General features: G+C 43.6%; 4 protein-coding genes across 4 annotated transcripts in view; 2 read left to right on the forward strand and 2 right to left on the reverse strand.

Annotated features, from left to right (window-relative positions):
- The window catches only part of LOC120422902 (PIH1 domain-containing protein 1), a 20589-nt gene extending 12105 nt beyond the window's left edge, over window positions 1–8484 (forward strand). The window contains exons 3-5 of the mRNA XM_039586467.2: window positions 2318–3045; window positions 8116–8259; window positions 8340–8484. Coding sequence (XP_039442401.1) covers window positions 2318–3045; window positions 8116–8259; window positions 8340–8375 — 908 coding nt within the window. The 3' untranslated portion in view covers window positions 8376–8484. The remainder of the gene's footprint in view (window positions 1–2317; window positions 3046–8115; window positions 8260–8339) is intronic.
- LOC120422899 (general vesicular transport factor p115) lies at window positions 8453–11434 on the reverse strand. The gene is made up of 3 exons (XM_039586463.2): window positions 9439–11434; window positions 9196–9380; window positions 8453–9134 (listed from the first exon to the last, which is right to left on the reverse strand). The coding sequence occupies exons 1-3, from the start codon at window positions 11312–11314 to the stop codon at window positions 8631–8633; spliced, it is 2565 nt and encodes an 854-aa protein (XP_039442397.1). The 5' UTR covers window positions 11315–11434; the 3' UTR covers window positions 8453–8630.
- Window positions 11353–18048, reverse strand: part of LOC120422901 (GTP-binding protein 10 homolog) — a 19392-nt gene continuing 12696 nt past the window's right edge. Inside the window, exon 5 of the mRNA XM_039586465.2 lies at window positions 11353–11488. The gene's annotated coding sequence lies outside the window, so the exon portion shown is untranslated. The remainder of the gene's footprint in view (window positions 11489–18048) is intronic.
- The window catches only part of LOC120422900 (integrator complex subunit 11), a 2291-nt gene continuing 431 nt past the window's right edge, over window positions 16189–18048 (forward strand). The window contains exon 1 of the mRNA XM_039586464.2: window positions 16189–17986. Coding sequence (XP_039442398.1) covers window positions 16452–17986 — 1535 coding nt within the window. The 5' untranslated portion in view covers window positions 16189–16451. The remainder of the gene's footprint in view (window positions 17987–18048) is intronic.

Here is an 18048-nt window from a genome sequence, read left to right on the forward strand (position 1 = left end):
AAATACAAAAAAAGTTTAAAAAACTCTGCCATTTTCCGTTACTCAACTGTAAAAAAACGTCATTTAAGGGGATACATACATGTAGAAAATTTCAAAATTTCATGTTTCAGGAAATTTGTTCGATCCACTTAAAAGATGATTTTCATTCACTCCAGAAAGTTTCATGAAGGTATTGCATGGTTAAACTGAGTAAGAGACGATTTACGCTCAATTTTTCCATGCGCAAAGCAAACTGTCAAACTTTGTGAGCGTTTTTCTCTGAACACCGAGTTGATTTACGGGTGCCACGATATCTCGAGATGGGATGGACCAAATCGGCTGAAATTTGAGGTGAAGACTTGCAAGACATATTCCATGTGCATGACGAAGCCCGATTTTGAAATTTTGCATTTAAAAAAAAAAAAACAAAAATCCAAAACTGGCGATTTCTGCCTTCCTCACCTCAATGAGGAAAATGAACTTCTTTATTTGACCTCGTAGACCCACCTTCACGTACACCTATCGACTCGGAATCAAATTCTGAACAAATGTATGTGCGTGTGTATGTCTGTAAGTCCGTGCACCGAAAAATATGCACACGATTATCTCCGGATCGGCTAAACCGATTTGGACCGTGTTGACTTTTTGAAAATCAAAATTCGTCATGCACACAGGACCGCATTAACGAGGCTTCACCAAAATTTTGAGCCGATTTGGTCAATGCAGTGTGGAGATATCGTGGCACCCGTTTTTGGAAACTGCTAACTTAAAAAGGCTATATCTCGGCAATCATACAACCAAATGGCTTCAAATTTATTTTGATAATAGTTGAAAATATATATTTCAATGCCCTTAAAGCAGATTTTAAAAAAAGTTTAAGTGTGTGCTCAAGCCAACCTCTGACATTTTTGCCGGTTTACATGTATGTAAGCTAGGGTGGGTACGTTTGTCAAAAAAAAACCACGTGGTAGCGGTCTGACATATGGCGTCGCGGTGTGCATCAAGCTTTCATAGCATGCTAAGGAAAATTTGATGCTTTTTCGGGGAAAACCGTTGATTCCGGAGACATCGGATTGTTTGCCGATGCGCCAGCTCTAGGTACAACGAATCCGTGTGCTTGGTGTGCTTTCTTCTGGAAAAGTGTTCGTCAGACCATTCCCCTTAGGCCAAACCATGCCAGAACTTGGAGCGTGATTTTCCCAGACCTGTAGGAGCGTTTGAACAAAAAGTTCCAATTTCCCATAGTAATTCCCATGTAACAATGTTCTACAAAGTTGTAGAGCAAACAATTACAAAAAATGTTGATGTATAAACATAAGGGGTTTGCTTGTAACCATCACGAGTTATCGCAATTTTACGAAAAACAAGTTTTGAAAAAGTTACATTTTGTTTTTTCCTTATTTTGTCGTCCGTGTCTGTCGCGGGTGACCAAGAACGGCCATGATCAACGACGACCAACTTTTTCAAAACTTAATTTCGTGAAAAATTTCGGGCCGATTTTGAAGGGGGGCGACATAAACTTTGAAAAATATTTGCAACGGCCTTACCAAGCAATCCAATTTAGAAGAGAAAAGATCACCATGTGTCCGAGCCGGGAATCGACTTCCTGATTTTTTTAAAGCATGAGTATATTTTAGATACTAATTAAGTCTGGAGCAACATTTGAAAAGGGCGCATAAGCATTTTGACAGCTAGAACTAATTCGCAAATTCTGAGACAACAGGTAACTATTTAACAAAACCTGCAGCGATAGGAGGTAGCTGGAAAGGTCAGCTCTGGAGTTTTTTTTTTTTTTTTTTGAAAAGGTCCAATGAACCAAATTTTCAGTTTTTGCTTTTTGGGTGTGACTCAAAGCGATTTCAGAAACACCCAAAAAGCAAAAACTGGAAATTTGGTTTATTGGACCTTTTAAAAAAACTCCTGAGCTATTGTTTAACACTTCGAGTTTTGTGAAAAAGTTACTTGGTAGTTGTCTTGGAATGTTTAAAACAGTTTCAGCTGTCAAAATGCTTATCCGCCCTTTTCTCGTGTTGCTCCAGAAGTACACTATGTACTTCTGTAACAGTAATTTTGGAAAGTCAAGCTCAAGCACGCTTGAAGCCTACCCAATTTGCCTTGCTTTGTAATCCATACAGTGAAGTGTGTTTGCTCAAGATAGTGGGATATCTGGCCCCTTGCGGAGTGCACACTCCAGAAAGCAGTTCCAATTACGACGAGAAGTCGTTCACGCCGATGAATCTGCACCTTCTCACTTGTTTGATCAAAATATTTGCACACTGATTAAGACAATTATCTAATAATGCATTGTCATCTCTTTCTCCCGTCTGCACCCACGCAGGTTTCTGTCTGAAGGCATTCAAGAAGGAATCGAAGGAAAAATTCTTCATCAACCTGTGCCAAACCGACGGTATCCCTGCGCCGGAGGACATCACCGACGACCAGCTGATGGCCATCCTGAACGATGGCACGCCGAGCCAGTTCAAGGTTCCGATGAGCATCTCCCAGCCACGGCCCATGAAGGACAACTCGGGCACCGAGTGCCAGGTGTGCGACATTGCCGTAAACTGTACCTTCTTCAAAAAGGTCGAAACCGGCGGGTTGATGCAGGATTTCCTCATCACGATCGTGTTCGAGGGCATCGACAGCAAGTACGGCATCCGGTTGGACGAGCTGGACTGGCGCGTGCTGAAGAACAAGAAGTTTGTGGACAAGCTGATTGCGCACAGCGTGGCTAACCGGGACGTGAAGGCGGTTTACGAGAGTTACAAAAATCCTACGCCGGAGGACATGGTAAAGCTGCGTGAGTTGGACGGCTTGAGCAGTGGAGGAAGCGGGGAGGTGAAGCCGAAGAAACCGCTGATCGAGGAGATTGACCCGGTTGCGATCAAAGCGATGAAGAATGACAAGAACAAGACGTCCGGAAAGGATGCGGCGGTGTACGTGCCGGATCCGACCAAGGTGGCGATTTCGCAGGCTTCGTGCAAGAAGCCCGACTGTCGGTTGTTCCGCGAGCCGGCCACCGGCCGGGCCAAGATGCTGATTGGCGAGTTTTATCTGCCGGAGTGTGTAAGTTAACCCTTTTTGTATAATTTTTGAAAAATACGAATTGAATACGAACAAAATGGTACTGAATCATACTGGGTTGGTAGAAAAGTGATCAAAATAACTTGAAACTGCTCGATTTTCAAAATTAAAAATGTAAAAAAATATTTTCGAATGTCTTGAATCAATAGTAATCTTTTGGAGTTTGAAAATTTTAAATGGTTAAGCTAGATTTTTAAATTCATAATTAGTTTCATAGAAAAGAGAAAAAAAAATCACTAAAGTTTCACCCTACAAAGCTAATACGATGAAACTGTCAACAAAGTAAAAAATAAATAAAACTGTAGGAAATTCACAAATATGTGTTATATTGCTATTATTAAAAAACATAACAAAAAATTAAAAAAATAAGCTTTAATTTGAAAACAATTCATTTTATCAAAAAATGTGTCAAGTCACTTTCGATTGCAAATTTTGTTTTGCATCTAAAATTGGGCTCATTTATTTTATTTGACAATTTTTTTCAAAAAATATTATTTCAAATTTGAAAATAAAAAAATTGCTAATATTTCCAAAAGTTTCAAAATCGGCCCGAAAAATCAGGAAGCAAAAAAAAATAAATAAACAAAACATTCAAACTTGTTTGGAACCATCACATAAACCAAGTGAACAGTTTTTTGGAAATCTCAAAATTGGGCATTAGAGGTTTAACTTCAAAAATATACATTATGAAAATAACAGACAATTGAATAAGTAACCAGAAAGCACAAAACAAAAAACAAGGCAATATTCCCAATTTTATCAGAATAAACAAATTCATTAAAAAAAAAAAGAAAAAATGGAAACAGTTCAGACTAAAAACCAATCAAAAAATCTGGTTAACAAGAAGTTCTCAAATAACAATGGAGCACTTCCATTCGAGCAGTTTTTGCTTTTTTCTACAATGTATTTCTTATGGAGCGAACTGAGTTGAGTTGGAGAATTTGAACGGTGTGCGTCGCGGTCCTCGCGCAGGATTTTCGTTGCCGTTTCCGTCTTTGTTGTCCCCCCGTTTGTGTGTGTATTTTGATCCGGGCGGTTTCGGGATGTTTGACAGTTGCGTTGGAGAATTTGAACGGTGTGCGTCGCGGTCCTCGCGCAGGATTTTCGTTGCCGTTTCCGTCTTTGATGTCCCCCCGTTTGTGTGTGTATTTCGATCCGGGCGGTTTCGAGATGTTTGACAGTTGAGTTGGAGAATTTGAACGGTGTGCGTCGCGGTCCTCGCGCAGGATTTTCGTTGCCGTTTCCGTCTTTGTTGTCCCCCGATTGTGTGTGTTTTTCGGTCCGGTCGGTTTCGCGTTTTCGCATTTTATTTGGTTTTATCTTTCCACAGCCGGCTGTCTAAGATTGAATCATTTATGCTAAACTCAACACCAAATAACCGGGAATAATCTCATCCGCATCATCCGACTGTTTGCCTTGAGAATGCATAATACATCACATCATTAAACAAAATTCATTGATTATTGGGTCGCATCATCATCCTACAGTGAGTCAAATATTTGTCCGTACCCCCCCGTACGGAAAATGTTTGTGATATAAAAGTACATAAAATTCGACTAAAGTGCCATGTTTTATACATCAATCGACGCGGCAGAATATCCTCTTTAAGACACTGTCATTGGATTTGCAAAAAACTTTTTCTTAAAAAATACAAAAATAGTTTACTGAAAAAAGTCAAAAAAGAGGTCAAATAATTGTCCGTACCCCTAGTAAAAGTACAAAATCTGATCGATTCAAGTGAATTTATTTATGAAATGTTGTTTCTGTGTCAAATACTAGTACCTCTAGCCAGTTTGTGACAACTTTGAACTTCTGATAACTTTGTTTAGTTAGTTTATATTAAAAATTGGTTTAAATTTAGTATTTTTAAGTAAAACTTATCAAAACATAAGTTTATAAACAACTATTTTTATAAAATTGCTATTTTATGTTGTAAGAGTCTCTATTGAACAAGTTTCAACAATATTTGTTCAAAATATACATTGTTTTCATCTTTTTCATTGACATTTTTCGATCAAAAATACTGTTTCGGAACAATACCGTTGAACAATCCGGATTGTCCCGGAACCGGTATAACCCCTCGGGGGGAATTTTTTTTGGTGGTCAGATAGAGGACAAAAAAACCCACCTCTTGCAATTTGAAGCATCCAATTTCGTCCACTACAGCCCGATTACGAGTCCCTAGTCTGAAATTTGAAATTTTAAAATTCCTCAAGCAAAACATTCTGACCCAGGACGGTACAGAAATTCTCAGCACGGAAAGTGAAAATTTAAATTTTCAGACTAGGGACTCGTAATCGGGCTGTAGTGGACGAAATTGGATGCTTCAAATTGCAAGAGGTGGGTTTTTTTGTCCTCTATCTGACCACCACAAAATTTCCCACCGAGGGGTTATACCGGTTCCGGGACAATCCGGATTGTTTAACGGTATTGTTCCGAAACAGTATTTTTGATCGAAAAATGTCAATGAAAAAGATGAAAACAATGTATATTTTGAACAAATATTGTTGAAACTTGTTCAATAGAGACTCTTACAACATAAAATAGCAATTTTATAAAAATAGTTGTTTATAAACTTATGTTTTGATAAGTTTTACTTAAAAATACTAAATTTAAACCAATTTTTTATATAAACTAACTAAACAAAGTTATCAGAAGTTCAAAGTTGTCACAAACTGGCTAGAGGTACTAGTATTTGACACAGAAACAACATTTCATAAATAAATTCACTTGAATCGATCAGATTTTGTACTTTTACTAGGGGTACGAACAATTATTTGACCTCTTTTTTTGACTTTTTTCAGTTAACTATTTTTGTATTTTTTAAGAAAAAGTTTTTTGCAAATTCAATGACAGTGTCTTAAAGAGGATATTCTGCCGCGTCGATTGATGTATAAAACATGGCACTTTAGTCGAATTTTATGTACTTTTATATCACAAACATTTTCCGTACGGGGGGGTACGGACAAATATTTGACTCACTGTATATGATGAATCCTGGCCGTTACCCTTACCCACTAACAAAATCCCAAGTAGAAGTAGTTTTCCGGCACACGCGAGGGTGTGGATATCGTATAGAACCCACCCTTGGTAGCAGCCTGTGCTAACTAACATTCCCGTCCCATTCCCTCGAGATCTACAAACTGACATGGCGGGCGCCGTTGGTGGTCAACGACTGTTTCCTATTCGCACCGGCTCTAGTTTTGATGATCGTTATGTTTTATCTTTTCAGCGCATTCATGCATGCTGTTGATAAGGGAAACATCATAGACTAATTAAAGACTACTCACTCCGAACAAAATTTTCCAAAAAGTATGACTCATAAGCTGTGAACCGCGGTACAACGTTGAACCCCATATCGGCTCGCCCCTCGTATGACAGATCGACCTGGCAGCGCTGGCTTTTTCGATTTCGTTTTGTGCTGATTTACGCGCGCATCTTGTTTGTGTTGTTTTGCTTTGCAATAAGTCAATCAGCAGTGCAGGGATTATTGTTTAGCGAGCCAAATCTGTTCAACACGAACACCTTGATCGCCCGCGTCCTCGCCGCCGGATGTGCCAATGCGTGCCCCCATCTCGAATCCGGTTAACTCAACGGTCCCGATTGCCTGCGACACTCTGCCCAAGGCTGCAGTTTTGGACCCAAAGCGCGTGTTGGCCATTTCCACGCTGGACATTGACCGTGCCGGAGTCGACCCACACCTTGGTCTGCCCTAGTGAACGCCAATGAGAAGGAGCTGCTGAAGAAGGCCATTCTGGAGCTGAAGAAAAACATCCAGAAGGGCGAGGAATTGGTCAAGAAGAAGTGAATCTTTAGATCAAGTTGAAAATATTTGTAACCAACAATTGAAAATAAAATTTGAAGTACATGATAAAAAGTATTTGCGTTTTTGTTTTCTTTGTAGTAAAGTTTATTTTCATTCTACATTCTTGGACTTAGCGGCGGCGGCGGCGGGTTTCGGTTCCGTGACGGGGTGGCTTCCTACAAGTCTCCCTCTACATGGGACAAACTGTGCTGACCTCCGCTAGTAACAACTTTAAGGATGCGCATGCCCTGCACCTGCTTGCTGACAAACTGCGTTGTTCGGCTTCCTCGTTGCCAGTTCCAAGTTGCTGGTTCGAGCTCATGCCCCCGGGTTCGGAATGGCAGTTCGGGGCAAAGATCTTGGGCCTGTTGAGGTTTTTGAAGTAGATTCAGTACGTCGAGGCCCAGATGGCGTCTGCAAGGACTTTCTTGCCTTTCAGGATGAAGATCCCGGGTTGAAGAAGGTCAGTCTTGCCCCGGCAGTATCAACCGGAGGCGGGCCACGGCTAGATACGCCGCTTTGCTTGGTAAACCCGACGGTGTTCACGTGGTCGTTTTCTAGGAGGATGACGATTAACAGCCCGAAATGATCTCGATCAGGAGCCAGTTCTTGCCCTCGATGGTGAGGCCCATGTTGCCGTTCGAATCCCGGAATGACCTTCAGGCGTAGGCGTGTCCATCTTTCAGCAGACACACGGAATCGCTAGAAATTCGACCACCCTCAGGATCCCCCCCGAACGATGGTTCACTCTAGTAATTACCGTCCGCATCTGGAACATTTTCCGTTTAATTCAAAACAAAAACATAAACAAAAACATAAACAATAACATTGCGTGAAATGTCATGTCAAAGTCAGAGCTGCCAGTTGATGACATTTCGATCTGTCATTTTTGACAGTGAACCAGCCGTGCCGAGGGGTCATAAAAAGGTTGAGTCATGGTTCAGAGCCTACTGTGTAGTCTTTTATTAGTCTATGGGAACATCATTTGATCGTTGAAGCGTGTGACCGGTTGTACTGATGGGATATTATGGTCCTGTTCAGCAACGGAGAAGGACAACCATGGGTGGTCTCTCATGCTCATGCTCATGCTCAATGTATTTCTTATGGAGCGAACTGTCAAAAACTGCTCGACTGCGGGTGCTCCATTGTTTTGCTTAAGTTGTTAATTTATTTAGATAATTTTGGAAAGCAAAACAAGAAAAAGTTCCAACCATATTAAATTTCCAAACATAATCCGTCTTCCACAGACATCGGTGAAGGAAATCACGCTGGACGTCGGCGAGGACCGAATTCTACTCGAGGCCCGCAAGAAGGGCTACCTGTTGGACGCTTTTGTGGACTACACGATCGACAGCAGCAAGGTGCAGGCGAAATTCAACACAGAATCAAAGGTAAATGAAACTGCATTCTTTTTTTGGTGGTGATACTTTTATTAAGATATACAAAATTTCGTATTTTTTTTCAACGCTAGATGCTGAACGTAATCATGCCGATTCTGGCGGCGTAAGCGCGACGGCAACGGAAGGTAAGCGGAAACAGATTCTGCGTCAAGCTACGATAACACTTTACTAGAGAATAGATATATTGATAGATTAGCATTTTATTACACATAAAAACTTGGTTTGGTTTGCAATGAAGTAGAGCAAAAGAACTTCCACACGAATACTGCGGCGCGTTGTTTAACGTAGATATATTTTCTTCCTGAAGTGGATAAATTACAGTACGGGGATGACCTTTCGACAATTGGTCCTAGTGGTGAATATTATTGCAGTGGAATGTGCTCCCCTTCGCCGTTGTTTTCCGGTTCCTGCTCGTCGTCGCTATCGTCGTCCAGTTTGTGGCCCAGCTTCTTCAGCAGCGCTCGGTAGCTTCCCATCTTGCTTTCCTGGTCGGTCAGCAGCTCGAGCAGGTCTTCCTGGTCTCGGCGCAGCTTTTCCAGGTCCGCCTTGGCTTCAGCTTCGCCACGTTCCGCTGCGTTCACCCGCTGTCGGAGCGCTTCGACCTCGGTCAGCAGTCGACGGTTTTCCGCCTCCAGATAGGTCGTCTTCGAGTGGGCTTCCTGCTGCTGGAGGTTGAGTGCGGAGAGTTGCGTTTCGAGCACCTCGATTTGGTGGTTTGTTTGTTCGCCCTGCGTCGGCAGCAGATGGAAGGGAGATTGCTGCTGCTGGGTTTTCTGCAGGTCGGAAGCGGCTTGTAGCTGGGCCTTTAGCAGGATGTTCTGATCCATCAGCTGGGAGTTTGTGCTTTGCGCGTGTTCTAGATGGGACTGCAGGAAGCAAAACTTAATTTAATATTTCAAGATTAAATTGATACCAGCAAAATTCTACCTTAATCTGTAACGTTTCCGCCTCGGCAGCTCGAAACTGTTCTTGTAGCTTCTGCAGTCGGTTGTCCTGTTCCCGGATAATGTCCTTGTATTGACCGACCAACCCGGAAGCTTCCTGGCTAAGCGTGAGCTCGGTTATGCTCTCCGCACCGTTACCGTACCCGTTGACGGTTTTTGTGATGATCGCTACAAATAGTTAAAATCATTAAAAAATCTAAAGTCTAAAGTAGCTGAAAAAACTCACATTCCAGCGCCTTGAACAGCTTACAAAACTCGTAATCCAGCAGCAAATCCGAGCTGGACCGTATCCTAATTTGGGGCTGCTTCGCCGATCGGCTGTAATTCTCGTGCTTGGACACTTCGCCCAGCTTCGCGCTGTACACCTCCAGCCCGATGCGCTTGATCAGCAGCTGGCACAGATCCTCGCGCTGACTGCCCTGAACACTGTTGTCGTTGAACTGAATGCAGATGCCCATCACGAAGGCGCACAGCCCCTGGATGAGGTACTCGTTGTCGTCGTGCTCGTTGGCCGATATTTGCGCGATCAAATAGGCGACACTTCCGGGCGCCGTCAGGAATGTTTTGACCGCCAGCTGGCAGTGGCTGAGCCAAACGGAGAGCAGCATCAGCAGGGCGACCTTGCTTTGGAACTTGCAGTTGGCCTGCTGGAGAAGCTGGGTGCACTGCTGCAGGAGCGAAACCGGAGTGCTGCCGACGAGGGCGAGCAGAACGCGCAGCAGTTGCTCCTTTTGGGCTGGGTTCTCGAGGAGGCCGTGCGCCAGCGAAACCGCCGAGAACCAGTTTGAGAGCGGATCGGAGCTGAAAAGTCCGCCGCAGAGCAGCTGTCCGGATGTTAGCGAGGACACCTGGGCGGTGGAAGGTAGCAACGTTTGAACCAGAGCGTTCTGGCCGGCTTCGTTGCGATACAGGAAGCTCTGGAAGCAGTAAAGAACCGCGCAACGCAACGGCAGCGGTTGCTTTTCGTTGACCATCGACATCAGCAGCACGATCAGAGCCGGTCTGGGTGGATTGCTGGGAGCCAACACTGAGTTGAAGTACTCTTGGTTGTTCAGATCGCCGCGGATCACCTCGGCCACGGTGCTAATAGTCTCGGTCAGAATATCCGGCGACACTCCACTGCCCATCAGGATGTTGCAGAGGGCTTCCAATAGGCCAGAACTGCGCATCGTTTTCTGACAGGAAGAAATCACGTGCTGAGGATTCAAGGGACTAACCAACGAACGAACTATTTGCAACATGCACAGCAAATTGGACACCTTCTGCGGAGTCATCCCAATTTCTTCCTGCTCCGGTGGAATCACAAACATCGGGGCCAAGCGCTGAATATAGGATCCCTCTTTAAAGAACTGTTGATTACTCGGGTTGTTCTTCAGCAAATTAAGCATCAAAATCAAACAGTCTTCCACAACAATGCCACCATCGGAACATCCCTCCTCCTTAATCACATCAAACAACCGATCAAACGCGTTCTCAAACGCCACAATCTTCTGGATATTCGCATTCCCCTTCGTCAGCTGAATCAACAGCAGCAACGCATCATTCCGTATCACCTCCCGACTATCAATCAGCAAATCCATCAATTTAGAAACCCCCATCGGACTAACCAGCACAATCTCCTGAATCTCCTTCGGTTTATTCGCCAGCAAACTGGTCAACAGCTTAATCGCCGACCAACGCACCCTAAAATCGTACTCCTCCAAGCAGTTCAGCACCAACCCCACATTCTCGCTCGCCTTTATAAACATCTCCGTAAACTGCTCCCCAATGTTGACCGTCACCGTGGGATTCTCCGACTCCTCCTCGAACTGCTCCGGCGACGTGACGTGACACAGCGTGTCCAAGCAGTACCCCACGATCTCCGCATCGGCCCGGTCCATCTCCATGACCTGCAGCAGCGCCGGCATGCCCTGCGCTCCGACCTCGACCCGGTACTTCTTGGACAGCGCTTTCAACGCACGGCAAGCGTCCCGGCGGTCGTCCAGCAGCGTCGACGAGCTGACCCGCTCCACCAGCCTTTCGACGGTTTCCGCGCCGCTGGGTGCGGTGCCGGGCTCCTGCGTACCCAGCACCGTCTGGAGGCCACTTTTGAGGAAGTTCATCGGTTGAACGGCCGGAAACTAGCTTAAATACACCGCTTTTTTTCTTCTCTGCTTCGTGTCGTCCGGGAATCGGAGCAGCGAGCAGTCGAAATCCACGTCAATATTTTTTTAAAGAATTGTTTTGACGTTTCGAGTGATAACTGGGTCGAGTTGTACCCACTGGTTAGGGGGGTTCTGAAAAAAAAATCCTTTATTTTAGTTCAAAATTTAGAGAGCTTAAAATTTTGAATTTAAAGTTTTTTCTAAAATTATAATTAAGAGCGAGTTTTTCACCAATGTGTAACAGGTCGTATCGAGGTGCTCCGATTTGGATGAAACTTTCAGCGTTTGTTTGTCTATGCATGAGATGAACTCATGCCAAATATGAGCCCTCTACGACAAAGGGAAGTGAGGTAAAACGGGCTTTGAAGTTTGAGGTCAAAAACACATAAAAAATCTTAAAATTGCTCGCATTTCCGTAAAACTTCATCAATTCCAACTCTCTTAGATGCATTCGAAAGGTCTTTTGAAGCACTTCAAAATGTGCCATAGACATCCAGGATTGGTTTGACTTTTTCTCTTAGCTTTTGCAAATTACTGTCAAAAATTTTTTAAAACCTTAATATCTTTTTCCAACAGCCTCCAACACCCATACTCCCATAGGTCAAAAGATAGGCAATTTCATGGACTATAAGCCTACGGTGTTAACTTTTAGGCCAATAGTAGTTTTTCTCATAGTTTTTCGATTTTTCTACAACAAACATTTTACAACGTTAGTTTTTGTCCTGTAGGCCTCCATAGCGGCACTTTTTGGTCTCAATTTTGTCATATTCGGAATCCTCGGACAATTTCACGTAAATTAGAAGTATTGGTGTTGTAAATTTGATTGGAAAAATTGCCATTTAGGATGAGAGTTCGTTTCGCGATGCCTGTCCGTCGGGACGCATATTTTTCGCGTTCCGTTTTCGTCGATCGTCGTCGGTGTGTATTTCGGGTGAGTTCTTGCGTGTGTGTGTGTGAAGGTGCGGCTAGCTCTGGTTGTCATGATGACAGCAGAGCTGAGCCAGTTCGTTTCGAGGTGCCTGTCCGTCGGGACGCATTTTTTTCGCGTTCCGTTTTCGTCCATTGTCGTCGGTGTGTTTTTCTCGTTAGTCATGTATTTGATACACATCACAGTCGGATTTCTTTGTTCTATGATTTGCAATTGTTTCACGGGAAGATTCTTTTTAAATTGCGTCAGCAAAATATAAATTATCATTCAATTCGACCATTCGTTTCCCGCGAATCACGACGACAAATATTGTTTCAACGCGATTGTTCAAGTCCTTCAGATAACATCATAACTCTTCAGTCATTAATTGGTCGCTCATCTTATAATAATTTAAAAGTATAAATAGTCTCAGGGCAACTCTACGTAAATATGTTACGCTGAGTTTAATATTTCACCTTTTAATCACACATAATTTTGATTCTATCTTTCCACAGCCGGCTGTCTAAGATTGAATCATTTATGTTAAACTCAACACCAAATAACCGGGAACGGTCTCATCCGCATCATCCGATTGTTTGCCTTGAGAATACATAATACATCACCCTATTCAACAAAATTCATTGATTATTGGGCCACATCATCATCCTCTATGATGAATCCTGGCCATTACCCTTCCCCACTAACAAAATCCCAAGTAGAAGTAGTTTTCCGGCACACGCGGGGGTGTGGATATCGTATAGAACCCACCCTTGGTAGCAGCCTGTGCTAACTAACATTCCCGTCCCATTCCCTCGAGATCTACAAACTGACATGGCGGGCGCCGTTGGTGGCCAACGACTGTTTCCTATTCGCACCGGCTCTAGTTTTGATGATCGTGATGTTTTATCTTTTCAGCGCATTCATGCATGCTGTTGATAAGGGAAACATCATTTGATCGTTGAAGCGTGTGACCAGTTGTGCTGGTGGGATATTACGGTCCTGTTCAGCAACGGAGAAGGACAACCATGGGTGGTCTCTCATGCTCATGCTCATGCTCATGCTCAGTATTGGTGTTGTAAATTTGATTGGAAAAATTGCCATTTAGGATGAATTAAAATATTTTTCAACAATTTGTCGGATTAGGGGTAAAACAGGTTTTCGCCTACTTGATACAGCATTTGACGTATTGATCATAGAGTAAATAAAATCTATTTCTTTTTTCAAAAATATTTTATTTAATTATTTTTTAAATCAAGATTACAATTCCAATACTGCTAACTTACGTGAATATGACAAAATTGAGACCAAAAAGTACCGCTATGGAGGCCTACAGGACAAAAACTAACGTTGTTAAATGTTTGTTGTAGAAAAATCGAAAAACTATGAGAAAAACTACTATTGGTCAAAAAGCTAAAACCGTAGGCTTATAGTCCATGAAATTGCCTATCTAAAAAATCTATTTTTGACAGTAATTTGCAAAAGCTAAGAGAAAAAATCAAACCAATCCTGGATGTCTATGGCACATTTTGAAATGCTTCAAAAGACCTTTCGAATGCATCTAAGAGAGTTGAAATTGATGAAGTTTTACGGAAATGCGAGCAATTTTAAGAGTCTGTATGTTTTTTTGACCTCAAACTTCAAAGCCCGTTTTACCCCACTTCCCTTTGTCGTAGAGGGCTCATATTTGGCATGAGTTCATCTAATGCATAGACAAACAAACGCTGAAAATTTCATCCAAATCGGAGCACCTCGATACGACCTCTAGAACAAACCGAGCAATTTTTACAAATATTGCCTCTTAAAGGATTATCAAACTGTCCCTATTCGCATAAATGTCTCATGTCTCAACCCCCGGTGGTAAGTCACTTTTTCTTTTGCCACTTTTTTAGTTACTCAGTCATTAAAATGTTTTAACAATAGTTCGTTATTAAATTTAATATTGTACACTTTGCACCAAATTCTCCACCCTTGCAAATCATAACTGCACACTTGAAATCCTTTATGCGGTCATTATGCTCTCCCTGCATTTGGCACAGACAAAGATAAAAAAAAGTATCAAACCAAATCTGCTTCGGTATATCGTATAGTCACTGGTCGGTATTTCGATTCAGTATCCAAAGGTCGTTAAAAGAATGGGGGCGTAACTGAATGGTTACGCTGTCCGCTTTGTAAGCGGATGATCATGAGTTATGCTGTGCGATTGGTTGCGTTATGCTCGAGAACCAGTGAATTAAGTTACCGTTACAACTTTCTTGGGAGGCTTGGGCGTCCGTGTAAGTTTGACATGCGTTGGACGTTCCAGTGTTAATCTATTGTGTTTTGGCGGGCGAGGAAGAACTTGCGCATATACGTATTCGGAATTTTATTTACGTTTTTGATTCCGGATCGTACAGTAACATGTCCTTAAAGCATTGTACGTACTTGATAAGAAACCGTACTCTCGTACACTTAGGAGCCCAGGGCGGCGAAGTCCTTGTAGATTAAAGGAAGACACTAGTGGTTGGTGCTAGCAATGGTGGCCGACAGCTATAAAGTCAACTTCTGGAGTTTTTTTTTTTTTTTTGAAAGGTTCAATAAATCAAATTTTTAGTTTTTGCTTTTTGGGTGTTTTTTGATACCCCTGACTCAAGGCGGTTTCAAAAACACCCAAAAAGCAAAAACTGGAAATTTGGTTATTGGACCTTTTAAAAAGAAACTCCAGACTTCGTTTTTAGCCTTCCTCACCTTACTGAGGAAAGTCTATTAAATCACTCGGAAAATAAACTTATTAATTTGACCTCATAGACCCATCTTCACGTATACATATCGACTCAGAATCATGTTCTGAGCAAATGTCTGTGTGGATGTGTCTAGGTGAGTGGACAAAAAAATTGTCACTCGATTATCTCCGGACTGGATGCACGGATTTTTACCGTATTAGTCTCATTCGATCCATCTTGGGGTCCCATAGGTCACTATTTAAAATCAGCAAGTTTAGTTAAGTACTTCAAAAGTCATGCTTAAAAAACGATTTTGGCTTATGTCCGGAAGATTGTAAAAAGGGTGGTTTTTGCAAGAAAACCTATCATGTTATACAATTTCAGAAAGGTATTAAAAGACCATTCCAATGAGCCCAAAACATTGAAGATTTGACAATCCTATCAAAAGTTATTAGAACTTAAGTGTTATTTATACACTTTTTGGAGGCCGGATCTCAGATATTTCAATGAAAATGATGTCCGGGTCCATCATGCGACCTTTTGTTAGTTAGATAATAGAAAGACCATCCAAATGAGCCTAGAACATCAAGGATCTGACAACCCTATCACAAGTTATTAACACTTAAGTGTTTTTTTATACCAAGGCCATATCTCAGATATTTCAATGAAAATGATGTCTGGGTCCCTTATGCGACCCGTCGTTAGTTAGATAAACGAAAGACCTTTCAAATGAGCCTAAAACATCGAAGATCTGACAACCCTATCAAAAGATATTAGCACCTAAGTGTTATTTATACACTCTCTGGAGGCCGTATTTCAGATCTTGTGATAGAAATATTGGAAATATTGTCTGAATCTTCCATGCGAACTATCGTTGAAAAGGTTTTTTTATCAGACCTTGCCGATGAGCCAGAAATATTGAAGGTCTGCGAACCCTATCAAAAGAAATGATAAAGTTGATTTGTTAAACATGTTAAGGGGGAATGTTGCTATTTTTACTGAATGTATTGACTTTATGAATGTGAGGAAGACATCAACCACCTAAAGGTGGATTAAATAACGTTTTTTATCGTCATACATAGAACAGTATTTTTTTTGGTTTTACAAAAATCACTGCTTCTGTAAGCTTACAACAAAAAGTGGGACCAACTCGCCGGTGGGTGCATCCTATCGGGACCAAAATCTGACAGTTGCAACGATGACAGTTCTGCGCCTTCTCTCCCATCTCATTCCGTAATCCGCGTCGCGACGGTGCCACCTCTCTTGCCATCAGAATCGCAGTTTGTGTCGCGCCAGTCGTTTAGAACCACCGCAAACCTTCGTTCTCGCTCTCTCGGCGGTTCTGTGTTTACAAGTTTCGTTTTTTGCGCCCTCCCACTTGTGTCCTCCTCCCCTTTCCACAAAAAAGGGGGGTTTTTTGAGCCAGTACTTTTCCACTCTCTTCGGGGGTGGCTCGTTTTGTTTTGGAGAGTGCGTGCGGTTCGGCGGAATGCCGGACATCAAAATAACGCCGCTCGGGGCCGGCCAGGATGTGGGCCGCAGCTGCATCCTGCTGTCGATGGGCGGCAAGAACATCATGCTGGACTGCGGCATGCACATGGGCTACAACGACGAGCGTCGGTTCCCGGACTTTTCGTTTATCGTGCCGGAGGGACCAATTACGAACCACATCGATTGCGTGATCATTTCGCACTTTCATCTGGATCATTGCGGCGCGTTGCCGTACATGACGGAGATGGTCGGGTACACCGGGCCGATCTACATGACCCATCCGACGAAGGCCATCGCGCCGATTCTGTTGGAGGACATGCGGAAGGTGGCGGTTGAGCGAAAGGGCGAAAGCAATTTCTTCACCACGCAGATGATCAAAGACTGCATGAAGAAGGTGGTGGCCGTGACGTTGCACCAGAGCGTCATGGTGGACAGCGAGCTGGAGATTAAGGCGTACTACGCGGGTCACGTCCTGGGGGCGGCCATGTTCTGGATCCGGGTGGGCTCACAGTCGGTGGTCTACACCGGGGATTACAACATGACACCGGATCGGCACTTGGGGGCGGCCTGGATTGACAAGTGCAAACCGGATCTGCTGATTACGGAGAGCACGTACGCGACGACGATTCGTGACTCGAAGCGGTGCCGCGAGCGAGACTTCCTGAAGAAGGTGCACGAGTGCGTGGCAAAGGGGGGCAAGGTGCTTATTCCGGTATTTGCTCTGGGTCGAGCCCAGGAGCTGTGCATCCTTTTAGAGACCTACTGGGAAAGGATGAATCTCAAATATCCGGTTTACTTCGCCGTTGGGCTCACGGAAAAGGCCAACAACTACTACAAGATGTTCATCACCTGGACCAACCAGAAGATCCGCAAGACGTTCGTGCAGCGCAACATGTTCGACTTCAAGCACATAAAGCCCTTCGACAAGGGTTACATCGACAATCCGGGCGCGATGGTCGTGTTCGCCACGCCGGGAATGCTCCACGCTGGCCTCTCGCTGCAAATCTTCAAAAAATGGGCTCCCAACGAAAACAACATGGTCATCATGCCGGGCTACTGCGTGCAGGGCACCGTCGGCCACAAAATCCTCGGCGGCGCAAAGAAGGTCGAGTTCGAAAACCGCCAGGTCGTCGAGGTCAAAATGTCCGTCGAGTACATGAGCTTCAGCGCGCACGCCGACGCTAAAGGCATCATGCAGTTGATTCAGTATTGCGAGCCCAAAAACGTGATGCTCGTCCACGGCGAGGCCGTCAAGATGGAGTTCCTCAAGGACAAAATCCGCGAAGAGTTCCACATCGATTGCTTCACTCCGGCCAACGGCGAAACGTGCGTCATCACCACACCCATCAAAATCCCCGTCGAGGCCTCGCTCTCCATCCTCAAGGACGAAGCGAAAAAGTACAACGCCGAACCGCCAGATCCCAAACGGCGGCGGATCGTCCACGGACTGCTCGTCATGAAGGACAACAAAATCTCGCTCATGTCCATCGACGAAATCTTCAACGAGTGTGGCATCAACCGTCACGTGATCAGGTTCGCACAACTTCCACCAACAACAAAACATTTCACAACATCTCATCACATTTCTCCTCCCA

Source organism: Culex pipiens, chromosome 2 (genome assembly GCF_016801865.2).
Source record: "Culex pipiens pallens isolate TS chromosome 2, TS_CPP_V2, whole genome shotgun sequence".
NCBI lineage: Eukaryota > Metazoa > Arthropoda > Insecta > Diptera > Culicidae > Culex > Culex pipiens.

Coding starts and splice junctions, on each gene's coding strand:
- LOC120422899 (XM_039586463.2), bottom strand. CDS start 11,314: ATGAACTTCCTCAAAAGTGGCCTCCAGACGGTGCTGGGTACGCAGGAG. Junction 9,381..9,438: donor GCTGTTCAAGGCGCTGGAAT/GTGAGTTTTTTC, acceptor AACTATTTGTAG/CGATCATCACAAAAACCGTC. Junction 9,135..9,195: donor CGGAAACGTTACAGATTAAG/GTAGAATTTTGC, acceptor TGCTTCCTGCAG/TCCCATCTAGAACACGCGCA.